We start from the raw sequence: 15961 nt of genomic DNA on the forward strand, positions 1-15961 counted from the left end.
GCCCCCGCTCATGGCGTGTGTGCTTTCCCGGTCTACACTGCTCAGGCTCCAGGTTGCTCTGCAGGGGAACTGTCTAAAGTAGGCCCTGGGTAGCGTGCACTTCCCAGGTCTAAGCCGCTCAGGTTCAGGTTCAGGTTCTCGGGTACTCCACAAGGGCGCAGACTCGGTGGGGCCTGCGTTTTGTGCCCTTCCCAGGTCCAAGCAGCTCAGCTGACCAGGTGTTTGGTGAGTGCTCTCTCTCCAGGTGGGGGTGCGTCTTATCGCCTCCCCAGTCCCAGCCCCTCGGTTTCCTGGGTGGCAGCGTGAGCGCTGTCTCAGGCGTGCTGTGTGTCTCCTCTGGGGAGCTGATCTCTGACTGTGACCCTCCTGGTGGATGTCAACCATCCAGGATCCCAGGAAGACTTGGTTAGTAACTGGGAGCCTGCTCACAGCTTGGTGGAGGATGCCACTTGCCTTCCCGCTCTGGCTGTTGCCCACCTGCCTCCCTGCCTCCAGCAGGGGGAGGGCCCCGTCTGCAGCCGGCTAGCTCTTCTCTGGTATTTGCTCAATCCTTTGTTCTGTGAGCGGGCTAGGTTGTGCCTCAGAGCTTTTCCCAGGAAAGTTGTCTCTTTTCTTTTCTCTCTGGCTATCCCACAGTTTGGGTTGCTATCTCAGCTTAGCTCCCTCATTTTGTCCTCAGGGCATTCAGGCCCAGCACCCACCCTATGCATGCAGCCCGCACCTCCCTGTTGAGCCCCCGCTGCCGCTGGCGGACGCGAGTGTCTGGGCTACCTCTCCACTGGGAGTCGCAGGTAGGCACATAATCTGTGGGTTCTTTTTTTTTTTATTTCCTCCCGGTTATGTTGCCCTCTGAGATTCCAAAACTCCCCACAGACCAGCCAGTAAGACGGTTTCCCGGTGTTTAGAAACTTCTCCTTCATGACTCCCTCCCTGGGACAGTCTCTGTCCCTAACTCTTTTGTCTCTTTTGATCTTTTATATTTTGCCCTACCTCCTTTCACAGAGAATGGCTGCATTTTTGGATGCCTCGTGCCCTCCGCCAACGTTCAGAAGTTGTTTTATGGAATTTGCTCAGTGTTCAAATGATCTTTCAATGAATGTGGCGGGGAGAAAGTGGTCTCCCCATCCTAGTCCTCTGCCATCTTAGGACTGCCCCTCCAAATTGCCATTTCTTGAGGATCCAAAATAAACCCATTTTTTGCTAGAGAAATAAATGGAAGAATATTTATTTTAAGTCAGCGTAGCTTTATAGTGTGTTTTCAAAGTAGAGTAAGCCTTCCAACTTAGTTCTTTCAGAATTGTTTGTGCCATCTTAGTTCCTTTGCACTTCTACATACATTTTAGAATTTCCTTACTGATATCTATCCAAAAAAAGTTAGAATCTGGATTGAATTGTCTTGACTCTACAGATCAGATTGGAGAGAATGGATATCTTAGCAATACTGAATCTTCCAATTCATGATCAAAGAATAGCATTCCATTTATTTTGGTCTTTTCTATTCATCAATTTACTGTGGTTTCCAGTATCTAGATCCTGCATACATTTTGTTAGTGTTTAAGCTGGTAGAGCTTTTCTCACTTTGGGGAAGTCGCCATTATGCTGTCTTCTACTCTTGTCCAGTTTCTTCACTAGCATCCTCAATCTGTATATTTTCCAATGAATTCTAAAATCTAAATCATCTTACTTCTTTTAACTTTGATATATTTCCTTCTTTGATATATCCATACTGTCTACTCTGAATTTTGTAATAAAAAAAGAAAGAAAGAAAAATCCCAGTGTCTTTGAGTAAGGTAAATGAAGAAATTGTGGTGTATTTGTGTTTTAAAAGGTAAACTGAACTGTAATAAATTGTGAAGACTTACAGCAAACATCTGTTGGAATAGGGGAGTGTCAAACCACGAGTAGTTAGAAGTACTTCATGGAAGGGAGCTAGTGGCAAGGTTTTATACAGAAGACATGGCTCATCTTCTTCATGGGACCATTTTACCCAATGACTTGGGGAACATTGTGTATTTAAAAAAAAAATTTACTGGAGTATAGTTGATTTACAATGTTGTGTTAGTTTCGGGTATACAGCAAAGTGATTGAATATATATATACATTCATTCTTTTTCAGATTCTATTCCGTATTGGTTATTACAGAATACCGAGTTCCCTGTGCTATACTGTAGGTCCTTTTTGATTATTTATTTTATATATAGCAGTGTGTGTATATTAACCCCAAGCTACTAAATTGTCCCCCCACTACAACATTTCCCCTTTGGGAACCATAAGTTTGTTTTTTAAATCTTTGAGTCTGTTTTTGTTTTGTAATAAATTCATTTCTGTTTTTTCAAAAATAGATTTCACATAGGAGTGAAATCATGTATTTATCATGCTCTAACTTAGGTCACTTAGTAGGATCATCTCTAGGCCCATTCCTGCTGCAGCAAATGGCATTATTCATTCTTTTTTATGGTTGAGTAATATTTCACTGTATATATACACACACACACACACACACACATACATATATACACCACTTCTTCTTTATGCTTTCATTTGTCAATGGACATTTAGATTGCTTCCGTGTCCTGGGTATTGTAAATGTGCAGTAGTGAACATTGGGGTGAATGTGTATTTTTGAATTATGGTTTTCTCTATATATACACCCAGGAGTGGGATTGCTGGATCATATGGTATCTCTTCGTTTTTTACGGAACTTCCATGCTGTTCTCCATAGAGGCCATTACCAATTTACATTTCTACTAGTGATGTAGGGGTATTCCCTTTTCTCCACACCTTCTCTAGAATTTATTGTCTGTAGATTTTTTGATGATGGCCATTCTGACCAGTGTGAGCTGATACCTTATTGTAGATTTGATTTGCATTTCTCTGATAGTGATGTTGAGATATTATGTCTCTAAAATATGACACCATCATAACTTCATTTTGGAGTAGATAATAGATCAAATTGCCAACATCCGTTGGATCATCAAAAAAGCAAGAGAGTTCCAGAAAAACATCTGTTTCTGCTTTATTGACTATGCCAAAGCCTTTGACTGTGTGGATCACAACTAACTGTGGAAAATTCTTAAAGAGATGGGAATACCAGGCCACCTTACCTGCCTCCTGAGAAATCTGTATGCAGGTCAGGAAGCAACAATTAGAACCAGACATGGAACAACAGACTGGTTCCAAATTGGCAAAGCAGTATGTCAAGGCTGTATATTGTCACCCTGCTTATTTAACTTATATGCAAGTACATCATGCAAAATGTCAGGCTGGATGAAGCATAAGCTGGAATCAAGATTGCTGGGAGAAATATCAATAACCTCAGATACGCAGACCACCATTATGGCAGAAAGCAAAGAGGAATTCAAGAGCCTTTTGACAAAAGTGAAAGAAGAAAGGGAAAAAGCTGGCTTAAAGATCAACACTTAAAAAACTAAGATCATGGCACCTGGCCCCATCACTTCATGGCAAATTGATGGGGGAAACAATGGAAACAGTAACAGACTTTATTTTTTTGTGCTCCTAAGTCACTGCAGATGGTGACTGCAGCATGAAAATAAAAGATGCTTGCCCCATGGAGGAAAAGCTGTGACCAACCTGGACAGCATATTAAAAAGCAGAGACATTACTTTGCCAACAAAGGTCCCTCTAGTCAAAGCTATGGTTTTTCTAGTAGTTATCTATGGATGTGAGGGTCAGACCATAAAGAAGGCTGAGTGCTGAAGAATTGATGCTTTTGAACTGTGGTGTTGGAAAAGATTCTTGAGAGTCCTTTGGACTTCATGGAGATCCAACCAGTCCATCCTAAAGGAAATCAGTCATGAATATTCACTGGAAGGACTGATGCTGAAGCTGAAACTCTAGTCCTTTGGCCACTTGATCTGAAGAATTGACTCACTGGGAAAGACCCTGATGCTGGGAAAGATTGAAGGCAGGAGGAGAAGGGGATGACAGTGGATGAGATGGTTGGATGGCATCACTGACTCAATGGACATGAGTTTGAGCAAGCTCTGGGAGTTAGTGATGGACAGGGAAGCCTGCCGTGCTGCAGTCCATGGGGTTGCAAAGTCAGACATACCTGAGCGACTGAACTGAACTGAATAGAAATCAATACTTACATGCACCTATCTCTGTCCTAACCACTTTGAAAATAGTGAACTCTATTTTTATAGTTATTCTTACTACTCTCCCAGGTAGGTTCCATTTTATTTGGTAAGGAATCAAATAGAATGATTAAAAGGCTCACACCATGTCAGGTAGTCAGTGCAGAGCTAGGATTTGAACCAAACCAACTGGACATGGAACAACAGACTGGTTCCAAATAGGAAAAGGAGTACGTCAAGGTTGTATATTGTCACCCTGCTTATTTAATTTATATGCAGAGTACATCATGAGAAACGCTGGGCTGGAAGAAGCATAAGCTAGAATCAAGATTTATCAATAACCTCAGATATGCAGATGACACCACCCTTATGGCAGAAAGTGAAGAGGAACTAAAAAGCCTCTTGATGAAAGTGAAAGTGGAGAGTGAAAAAGTGGGCTTAAAGCTCAACATTCAGAAAATGAAGACCATGGCATCCGGTCCCATCACTTCATGGGAAATAGATGGGGAAACAGTGGAAACAGTGTCAGACTTTATTTTTGGGGGGCTCCAAAATCACTGCAGATGGTGATTGCAGCCATGAAATTAAAAGACACTTATTCCTTGGAAGAAAAGTTATGACCAACCTAGATAACATATTCAAAAGCAGAGACATTACTTTGCCAACAAAGTTCTGTCTAGTCAAGGCTATGGTTTTTCCAGTAGTCATGTTTGGATGTGAGAGTTGGACTATGAAGAAAGCTGAGCACTGAAGAATTGATGCTTTTGATCTGTGGTGTTGGAGAAGACTCTTGAGAGTCCCTTGGACTGCAAGGAGATCCAACCAGTCCATTCTGAAGGAGATCAGCCCTGAGATTTCTTTGGAAGGAATGATGTTAAAGCTGAAACTACAGTACTTTGGCCACCTCATGTGAAGAGTTGACTCATTGGAAAAGACTCTGATGCTGGGAGAGATTGGGGGCAGGAAGAGAAGGGGACGACAGAAGATGAGATGGCTGGATGGCATCACCGACTCAATGGACCTGAGTTTGAGTGAACTCCGGGAGTTGGTGATGGACAGGGATGCCTGGTGTGCTGCGATTTATGGGGTCGCAAAGAGTCAGACACGACTGAGCGACTGAACTGAACTGAAGGAAGTCTGGCTCCAGAGGTCCCAATTTTAATGATTTTGTTATGAATAGACAAAGTATGACATTTTGAAGATACGTCATTCTTTTTGATGACTCTCTAGCACCAGGGCTATCATTACTGTCTACATTGCAGACACAGAGGGGGGAGATTAGAGGACAGTTTTAGCAGTGCTGTTTCGCATAGGCTGCACAAGTGTGACTTTTCAGGAAGGTGTTTGTGTGTGTGTGTGTGGAAAAAGTCAGACAGCACACATTTCATAGCATGTGCTATTTTAGCTTAATTAGAATAGGAAGACTCTTAAGATATTTTTAAATGCACCAATATCAGGAGGTATATTAGAATTAAATTTCACCACATGAGGCTGATTGGCAGGCCATGTAATGGGGAAAAGTTCCCAGTCTTGTCTTTATCTGAACAGTTTGCAAAGTAGGTCCCAAAGCCATGGCCCCACACTCATGGTCTGGAGCTATAATTATCCAAGTTCAAAAAACAAAAACTAATTGGAAATGTGATAAGTAACGATTAGGCAGCCTATTTTGGGAGGAAAATGAACAAAATTGCAGATGTCAACTTTAGTGACTTTTGTGAAAATGGATGGACAAGTTTGCTTAAATGAAAACTTCCCTGTCACTCAGGAAGGCTTTTCCCTCAGGACTAGACTATTAGTGGACACACTGTCATTTGCATAGAGAACTTAAAAGCCACCATTGCACACTAGAAACTGCCAGGCACAGAGAGTGCCTGCATTCCAGAGCTGCTGAAGGGTGTGAGAGCCAGAACCCTGCTGAGGGCACTTGGAGATTTACCACCACCAGGAATGCTCTCGACTTTGCAGTAGCCAGAACTGAAATAACCCAGGCAAAACGGAGCCCTCGAGGTGGGTCAGAAGACCTTGGCTCCCGTTTTGGCTGGAGCGCTTGGGCTGGAGCCCAGAATCCATTCCTTTGAGGAACAATCTTCTCCCTAACGGCCACCCCAACCCCTCCAGTGTGCGCTGCATCATCCTCATCTGGGTTTGACCCTAAGGAATCAGACCCTTGAGCATCCTAGGCTCCACCTGCCTTCAACTGCCGCTTCACCTTGTGTTCAGGGTCTATGTGTGGGCTCCAGAATCTGACTGCTTCAGTTGCAGTCCTGGCCTTAGGACCGCTCACCAGGGGCCCTTACTGATGTCTCACTCCCTGCTTCAGTTTCCTCACCTCTAATGTGGAGGTGAGACTACCTCATAGGTTGGTGGTGATGATGAAAACAGATACACATGGTAAAACACAGCACATGGTGTTTGGTGCTTCCCAAGGGCTTGTATGGATCTGCTTCCTTGCAGGGAGCATGCTAACCTCATCATTCCTCATCCCAGCCCCTGCAGCTGTCAAAAATAAGGACAATTATCTACTTAATGCATTAAAAAAAAAGTCAATTCAAGTTTTTAAACTCAGGTATATTTCAAGCCATAATATTTGTAAAAGTCCAGGCTGAATGTGTTAATTTTTTTTCTAGCATATGCTAAAAAATAAACAGACACACTTAAATGTTTTTAAAGGCTGGCACAGTGTGAAACTTTCTGAAGGAGCATGCACATTCGTCCCCCAGTCCTGCTCTCAGCAAGAACTTAGGCAGCACTTCTCACATGAGAGGAAGCGTGTCAGGCAGCACAGATGAGGACATGCACACCTTCCCTGTCCTGGTTGGGCATCCAGCCCCAGGGGGGCAGCGGGGGATGAGAATGATGGTGCTGTGCAGATGAGGCAGGACGTTTTGTGGTGATGTGGCCCTGTTATGCCACCGGGCAGACCAGCCCTCAGGAGACAGGACAGAAAAGAACCAAGCATTCCTCCAAATGATTATTCCAGGTTCGAGGTCCAAGACAACTTGGCTCTGCGAGCAGACCTACCTCTCTGAGACCCTAAGCTTCTTACTGGAGTCTTCCAAGCATTTCTCATCTGTGAAATGTTCACAGTAGCTGCGTCAGAGAGGAAGTCCAGGCCAGTGCTCAGTGAATGGGCATCCTCCCCAGATGACTGGTGTGTACCCAGGACAGGAGCTGCTCTGTGCTCCAGGCTTGCGGCACATCCATTTCTCCTCTGTGCTGTTAGCACTCCCTAAGATGTATCTCAGTCTTAGCCTCTCTGGAAAGCAGCCCTGGCACACTAAAGCAGCCTAACATTGGCCAATATGCCCTGAGGGCTTTCCAATTTCAGTACCAACTCCAAAAGCCTTACCAGTATTCCTTACCACAGTGGTCTCTGGTATCAGATGAAGCCTGTAAAAATTCCATTGTACACATGATTAAAGTGAGGCATGGGAAGATCAAGTAATTTACTCAGGTCACGTAGGTGGTAAATGGAGGATCAGGTGACCTCTAAAATTAGTAATCTCTAAAACGGCCAAGCTGCTTAGTTAAGATAGCATTAGAACTAATGCCCACAGTAGGACAGGACCACGTCCAGCTAAGCGACCCTCAGCGGGGATTTTGTCCCCAGGGGATATCTGGCAATGTTTGGTGGTGCTTTTGGTTGTCACAGCTGTGGGGGTGGGTGCACTGTTGGTGCGAATGCATATTGGTGCAACCACCATGTAAACCAATATGGAGGGTCCTCAAAAATTTCAAAATAGAGCTACCAAACAATCCAGCAATTCCACCTCTGGGTATTTATCCAAACAAAATGAAAACATTAACTTGAAAACATATCTGTGTCCCATGTTCACTACAGCATTAAGCCAATATATAAAATTAAGTATCCACTGATGGATAAATGGATTAAAAAATGTGGCACTTATATACAACAGAATATTTTCAGTCATGAAAATTTAAATCTTGCCATTTGTGAAAACATGGATGGAAGTTGAGGGCATCATGCTTAGTGAAATAAGTCGGAAAAACGCAAATACCATTAAGATCTCACTGATGTGTGGAATCTGAAAATAAAAAAGGTGAGCTACAGAGAACACACTGGTGGTTGCCAGAGAGGCAGAGGGTGGGAGTGGATGAAATGGGTGAAAGGGGTCAAAATGTATAAACTTCCAGTTTATAAGTCCCAGGGATCTAATGTGTAGCATGGCAACGATAGATAATAATACCATATTGCATGTTTGAAAGTTGCTAAGAGTAGGTTTTAAAAGTTAAGGAATGATGCTAAAGCTGAAACTCCAGTACTTTGGCCACCTCATGTGAAGAGTTGACTCATTGGAAAAGACTCTGATGCTGGGAGGGATTGGGGCCAGGAGGAGAAGGGGACAACAGAGGATGAGATGGCTGGATGGCATCGTTGACTCGATGGATGTGAGTCTGAGTGATCTCTGGGAGTTGGTGATGGACAGGGAGGCCTGGCGTGCTGTGATTTATGGGGTCACAAAGAGTTGGACGCGACTGAGTGACTGAACTGAACTGAACCATAAGAAAAAAAATTCTGTAACTGTGATGATGGATGTTACCTAAACTTATTATGGTGGCCCTTTCACAATACATGCAAATATTGCATCATTTTGTTGTATGCCTGAAACTAATATAATGTTTATATCAATTATACCTCAATGAAAAAGCTCCAAGCAAGATGCGGTGGCTGGGTAGACAGGAAGAGGCAGGAAGCATGACAGCTGGAGGAGGAAAACGATGGTGGCAGCCAGTTACTGTGAGAAGGAAGGGAGGGCAGAAGCAAGCATGTGCAGAGCCAAGGCTGTGCCACGCCCCATTAGAAGCCAAGCTCTGTGAGAAGCCACGCCCCAGGAGAAGGCACGGGGAAACAATGGACATGGTACTGTTACGAGATGCAGAGTGACACCGTGCTGACCCTGGGATGAGGAGCAAGACACCACCAGCACCTGCCACATGTCACGGTACTAAGTGACTGATTTTTAGAAGTAGGGACCTGCCACAGTCAGGTGAAGATGACAGGGAGCGTGGGGAAGCTGGAGAGGATCTGTCTTGTGGATTTTTCTGCAGACTACAAAATAACCAAGTGAGGCTTGCGGGCTCCTATGAACAGGAACAGGAGGCAGGAAGCTGACCTGAGTACTTTTGCTTTATTCAGTCGAATAAACATTTTATTTATATAAAAGACAAACAATGCATAGAATGAAAATAAGTGCTTGACACATTTGATATAAAAAGAGTATACAGCATTCACATTCCTATTTTAATACATGAGTATTGCTGAAATGTTCCATAAAAGAATAAAACTTTCCCTTTACGTAGTGAAAAAAGTCAGTATTTTTAGGAACTACAGAATGTTATTCCTTGGTCTTTTTCTTGAATAAGGAAAAAACAAACATCAAACAAGCCACAGTATCATCTACATTCCAGTTTATGCTGATGATGACCCAGAAGTGATAAAGCTCTTTTGAATCTTGGAAGTTCTCATAATGGACCAGTATTCTAGAAATTCACCACTAGAGGTCAATGAGCAACAGCTATTGGGACAGCATCACCAGCCCTAAAGTGCACGGGACTTCTGGGCACTTCCATGGCATTGTGGCCAAACTGCCTTATCTCTGTCAGTCCACCTGAACCGAGAAGGGTTCCTAAAAATTCCACCTAATCCCAACTTCAGCGTGTCTGCTAAAACCCCAAGGAGATGCGGCTTCCAAAACCCAAGCAGAGCTGATCTGATCATTGCCAGTCCCTCTCCAATATTCCTACCTATTTGGCTGAAAATAAGCTTCAAATCATTTTTACAAAAGAGCTTGTTATTTGCAGCATTAACACCTGTTTGTGGATTACCAAGTTTCCTGTGGAGGATTAAAGCTCATTCTTGGTTCTTACCCACATGGACACAGATTTCCTAACTGCAGATGGGACTCCTGCATCCCACATTCAAATTCTGCAAACATTGGGAAGGTGGGTATGACTAAGAGACTGGTAACCATGACAACAACTTCTTGGAGTAAAGGTCTCCCCCCTTGAATGCAGAGGGGAACACTCTTAACATACAAGCAAAAGAGTTTTGGGTTAACAGGGACCATCCAGAGGCAGTCCCTGTCACTCCAGAAAAAAAAGGCCAACTTCAAATTTTAACCCCAGGAAGGGAATCAAAACCACACTCTATTAGCCAGAGAATGGTTGTGTGAATGCACATTTCTTGCAGGGAACCTTGGCTGGGGAAAGAAGATTTAATTCCCAAACTAGGGTGAGAACAGGGGGAGAGAGCAGCTTTCTAAGTGTGTCTACACCTTCATCTGTGAATGACGTGGGGCAGCGAGAACTGTAAGCGGTCTGCTATCTAGTCTCACTCGGGGATCCCAAATTTTTTTGCAAAATCTCCAGATAGTTAAAAAGTGGCTCAATTTTGTTAAACACTGTGCTGGCCAAGCAAAACACACGTTCCGAGTGCCTGGAGAGATAGTCCTGACTGTCGCAGCACCATGCTGCTTCAATACTGTCCATGTAGCCAAAACGTGCTCAAGTCCCCTGGAGCCTGAGACCTACCAGTGATGCATAGCAAGCGGAAGACAGAAACCAAGCGTGATGAAAAACTGAACATCAAGAACCTGGAAGGGAGATCTGTTCCCTTTTAGGAACTGGGGAACAGTAACATAGGTGGGGGTGGGGGACTTTTTTAAAACGAACACTTTCTCATTAGTACAAGGTGTGGCAATTTCACCGGTAGGGAAACATGTCCTGATTTTTCTGTAGCTTGTGGAGGTAAAAGATGGGACTTAAAACGTTGACGCGATGAGACTTTCAGAGCTAGCTGAGGAAGGCGGTTCACAAACCAGACGTGGGTGTGAAGCTCAGTGCCGAGTCCAGGAGAGATGATGGGACGTGGGGACCTCGGGGTCTGGTCCCCGGACAGTGCGGCTCCAATTGGCTCCACAGCCAGAACAGGACCCAGTGCAGGGAGTTACTACGTTGCAAAAGCAAGTGCAATGTGGCACAGCAGGCTCCAAGACCTGAGCCTCTCTCTGAAGGCAGAGACCCCCTCCCCCTGTGCCCCGAGCCCAGCACATGCGTGCCACCAAGTGCTGAGGCTGCCCATCCAGCCCACGTCTGGACACGTGTGATCTCTGTCCTCACCTCTTTCCACGAGTATGGCTGTGTATATATAGACATATATAGATATATATAAACATAGCTATTTCATATTTATATACAGGCATTAATAAAGTGCAAATGTTATTGGCTATTGTAAGATCAATCTCATTTCCTGAGGAAGTGCTAACACAGCTTATCCTATGACAACGTCAAAGGCAGAGGCTGCTTCCTGCCACCCCCTCCCAGCTCGGGGGAGGGAGCACCCCGGGTTCCAGGAAGCACCGTCAGGGGCAGCTTCCTGCTGACCCTGCTCTTTGGCCACAGGGCGGCCGCGCTGGGCCGGCCGCGGGAAGAGCTATTTGGTAGTGTTGAGGGAGCCGTCTTCGGGGATCTTCTCCTCCGAGCTGCTCCTCCCCGAGAGCCTGTCCAGGTGCTCCAGCTCGCTGAAGCGCTCGGCCACGCACTGCGCCGTGAGCCGGGCCTCGGGGTCGTGGTCCCAGCACTCGGCCAGCGTCTCGCACACCGTCTGGATGCCCTGCAGGGGGAGAGGGTCCACAGGCCCCTGAGAGGGGGTGGCAGCTCCTGGGGTGGGGAGCCCCCCGGCGCCATCTGACCGCAGCACTTGGGGGCTCCCGCTCACAAGAAGCGGGGAAGCGGAGACACAGCACAAGGTCCCCAGCAGGCTTCTGGGGACAGCAGCATCCCGGTTCGTGAAAATTCCCAAGAAGTGGGCTTCCACTGCCATTTCCCACCTCTCTATTCTGGGGAGTGGGGGTGCAGTAACAAGCTTTACTACTGAGGGAAGCTTTAGGTTCACAGCAAAATTGAATGGAAATTACAGAATTTCCATACCATCTACCCCCTCCCCCCACGCAGACCGCCTCCCCCACCATCAACACCCTACATCTGTGTGAGGCATTTGTTAAAACCAGTAAAGCAGCACTAACACATCACTGTTGACCACAGTCAGCCAGAGCGAGGTTCATGGTGAGGTACAGGATCAGGGTTCTGACAAGCGTCCATCATTACAGCCCCCACAAGGTCACTGCCCTGAACACCCTCTGTGTGTGCCTCCTCAGCTCTCCTTCCGTTCCCGAGCCCCCAACAACCACTGATCTCTTAACTGTGTCAATGTTATTGCCTTTTCCAGAGAGTCAGAGCTGGAATCATATGTGTATGTTAGTCACTCAGTTGTGTCCAACTCTGCGACCCCATGGACTGTAGCCCGACAGGCTCCTCTGTCCTTGGGGATTCTCCAGGCAAGAATACTGGAGTGGGTTGCCGTGCCCTTCTCCAGGGGATCTTCCTGACCCAGGGATCGAACCCAGGGCTCCTGCACTGCAGACGGGTTCTTTACCATCTGAGCCACCTGCATTCCTATTTAAATAGGACTGACTATCCCAGTTGGAGTGACATGTGGGCATTAGTCTGGTTGCATTAGTCAAGTCCACATGCTTTGTAAGGATCCAAGCCCATCTTCCAACAGTTTCAAGGACACCCTCTGCTAGGGCCTTCCTCTCCAGCTTCAGCCTGCACCCTGGCAAACAGCTGTCTTCGTATGTCCTGCAGGCTGTATCAAGACCTAACCCCCTAAAGGCCCCACTCAAAAAGGCCCATCCAGAAAATGCTTGTCCACAACAGACAACAACGGCCTCTCTCATGACTTTAACTCTCATTTTGCAAATGTTTTTGTTAGTTCAAGTTGTTTTTTGGAAATAAGGCAGACATGGACTAATTACGTAGCCCAAAGAGTGGAAACAGGCTCTGCCTGTCAGAGGCCTGGCCCTGCCACTGGTGAGCGTGCACATGGGTGGCCTCGGGGGATGCATCCATCCCAGCCCTTCCCTGAGAGTGGCACCTTCCTGTCTGCAGTCAGCAACCCACACCCAGCACCTGCCTTCCCTTCCTGCCCCGTGAGTGAGCACATGATGTTGGATTAATTGTATAATTCCCCTAATTGATGGTATTGATTGATGGCCCTGTTAAGAGTGGAGTGTTATTGTTGGTACACAAGTAACATTTATTTTATTCTGGCACTGTAATTACAGGCAGTAAATTAAATTAAATATTAAGCATTAACTTGAAATCAATAGGGCAACAAATCTCATTAAGAGAAAAAAATGTATTATGCAAATTCTTTCCAGAATTTTATCATCATGAATAATGGCTATTCATTATAAGAACTGTACAGCAGAGGAGGCGACAGAGCTGAAGGAAACAATATCGCACCTTCTGGGTTTAGAGTGAACACAAAACAGCTTTGCATTTTCAAAGTCAAAGAGGCTCTGCTGAAAGCCGGGGAGAAACCTTGGGCCCCCATGGTAGGGTCCACAGCCTGGTGCAGGCTCTCCCCGATGTCAGCGGGCCTGCCCACTGAAGCGACTCTCAGCCAGGCAGGCACACACAGGCTTCCTGCGTCATCTGTCTCCTTGGCCACGCCTGACCTGTGGTTTCGGCTTCTCCTCTGCATTTGCCTTACCCTTAGGAAACCTAGGACTTAGCCCAGCCCTCCCTGGGTGAGGGAATTCATCCAAAGGCAGCCATAAAAGGTTTACGTCAATGGAAAAGACAGGGTGTCCTGAGCTGGGAGCACGGGGGTGTGGTCCAGAGCTCCTCCCTGCTGTGCCAGACCGCCCCCGGCTCCCGCAGCCCACAGGTTCCCCCCCCCCCCTCCGCTGCCCCATCAAAACGCCCCCAGAGCAAAGAATCTGCTGCAGGCGGACGGCCGCATCCACCGCCTGTCAGGAGGTTCTGGAAAGACAGATTTCCTGTCTGTTCCCTGCCCTCTGCTCTTCTTTGCCTTTCTTCATCCCGGCCTCCTCCCTGACAGGCCTGCCGCGGCCTGAGCACACAGCAGCCCCTCGCAGGCCAGCTGGCGGACAGTCCCCTTCTTTCTCACAAGTAGTTCCTGCCAATGCTGAAGGCTCCCAGAAGAAAACATTTGGAGCCCAGAAGAGAACAAAACACAAACTCCCTACGGAAAGGATGAGTGGCAGAGGCTGTAAACACAATATTTTAGTTCAGAACCAAGGGGTCTTGGACAGTATGACAGGTGCCCGTCACGTTCTGTGTGAGCCCTTTCTTACTTGTGGTGGGACATACAGTAACAAGGTCATCCCATTTTACTGAAACTCCTTTATGAAGAAAACCAAGCAGAATCAGGGCACACATCAGATTGATGCCCAGCAGCCTGGACTTCTCTGCTGCCTGAGCTGTCCCTCTCCCTCTGGGTGAATACGTCCCTCCTCACCTGGTGGTTGAGCCAGGAGCTGGGGATCTCTGGGCGGCCTCGATCTCTCAGCACGCTGTCCTTCATGCTCTCCACACAGGGGTGCTCCCGCACCGTAGACCCGAATGGAGGCTCGTAGTCCTTCACTTCTGTTGGAGAGAGCGGGCGGACACAGGGCCTTGAGAAGGGCATGCACGGCCGGGATACTGACTGTCGGGATTCGCCTGTGATTACGCTGGGGGTCGTTTTTAATTCTGATGGATTAATAAAATTATAAGGAGGGGTCATAGAAGGACCCTGAAGTAGTCAATACGTGACTGTTCATTGACCATGAAGTGCTAACGGCTGGAGACAGATCCGAGAACAAGATCAACAAGGTCAGGGGATATGGGCTTTAAGGATCATGGTTCCTGGGAGGTAGAAAAACCTTCCATATTACAAAGGTTTGTGGCCCTGCAAAGGTCCACAGCACATAAATAGATTTAATATGTGGTATTAAATTTCTTGCAGAGATTCAGCCGTATAAAAAAGGAATGAAATTGATAGATGCTGCAACACAGATTATGCCAAATGAAATAAGCCAGACATTAAACGACAAATATTGTATGGTTCCCCTTATGTAAAGTACCTAGAATAGGCTACTTCACCGAGGCAGAGAGAATAGAGGTTGTTGGGGGATAGAGAGACTCTGTTCACTAGTACAGCATTTCAGTTGGGGAAGATGGAAAAGTTCTGGAAATGGATGATGATGATTACACAACATTGTGAATGTACTTAATGCTACCCAACTGCACCACTTACTTTTTTTAAAATCGTAAACAGTTAAAAATGGCTAAACTGGTAAATTTTATATCATGTATATTTTCCCATAGGAATAAAAAGTCGTGGGGAGTAGTGATTACGAAAAAAAAAAAAGTCTACAAAGGCTCCTTTCAATAGTAATAATGAAAAAGAGGTTCAGAAATGCTGTTTTAGTTAGCTGACAGAGGAGAGAGATTGATAACAAACACAATTTTAAAATGTAATTTTCCTTCAGTGGTACTCGCTAAAAAGAAAATAATGAAGGATGATGTAAACCCTTCGTCAATAAGGTCCATTTCTTTTCTTTTTTTAAGGGAAATTCATGTCACTTATTTTCTTCTAATTTTTTCCAATTGAAGTATAGTTGCTCAGTCACGTCCATCTCTTTGTGACCCCATGGACTGGAGCCCACCAGGCTTCTCTGTCCATGGGATTTTCCAGGCAAAAATACTGGAGTGGTTTGCCATTTCCGACTCCAGGGGATCTTCCCGACCCAGGGATGGAACCTGCGTCTTTTAGATCTCCTTCACTGGCAGGCAGACCACATTGTATCAGTTTCAGGTATACAACATAGTAACTCAGTGTTTTTATAGGCTGTGCTCTTATAAAGTTGTAAACACAGCTATGTTTTCTATGCTGTCCACTGTACCCTTGTAACTTATCTATTTCATTCCTAGTGGTCTGTATCTCTTAATCACCCTCACCCATTTCCCCTCCCCTCACCCTCCACCCTGCT

The 15961-nt window shown here is 45.8% G+C and overlaps 1 protein-coding gene across 1 annotated transcript in view; it reads right to left on the reverse strand.

The window, feature by feature from the left end:
* Nucleotides 1–9228: 9228 nt before the first annotated feature.
* TGFBR2 (transforming growth factor beta receptor 2) overlaps nt 9229–15961 on the reverse strand; it is an 89006-nt gene continuing 82273 nt past the window's right edge. Inside the window, exons 6-7 of the mRNA XM_040246330.1 lie at nt 14446–14573; nt 9229–11730 (exon numbers count right to left, since the gene is read on the reverse strand). Of these exons, the coding sequence (XP_040102264.1) occupies nt 11551–11730; nt 14446–14573 (308 nt within the window). The 3' untranslated portion in view covers nt 9229–11550. The remainder of the gene's footprint in view (nt 11731–14445; nt 14574–15961) is intronic.

This window comes from Oryx dammah, unplaced genomic scaffold (assembly GCF_014754425.2).
Source record: "Oryx dammah isolate SB20612 unplaced genomic scaffold, SCBI_Odam_1.1 HiC_scaffold_9, whole genome shotgun sequence".
Classification (NCBI taxonomy): Eukaryota; Metazoa; Chordata; class Mammalia; order Artiodactyla; family Bovidae; genus Oryx; species Oryx dammah.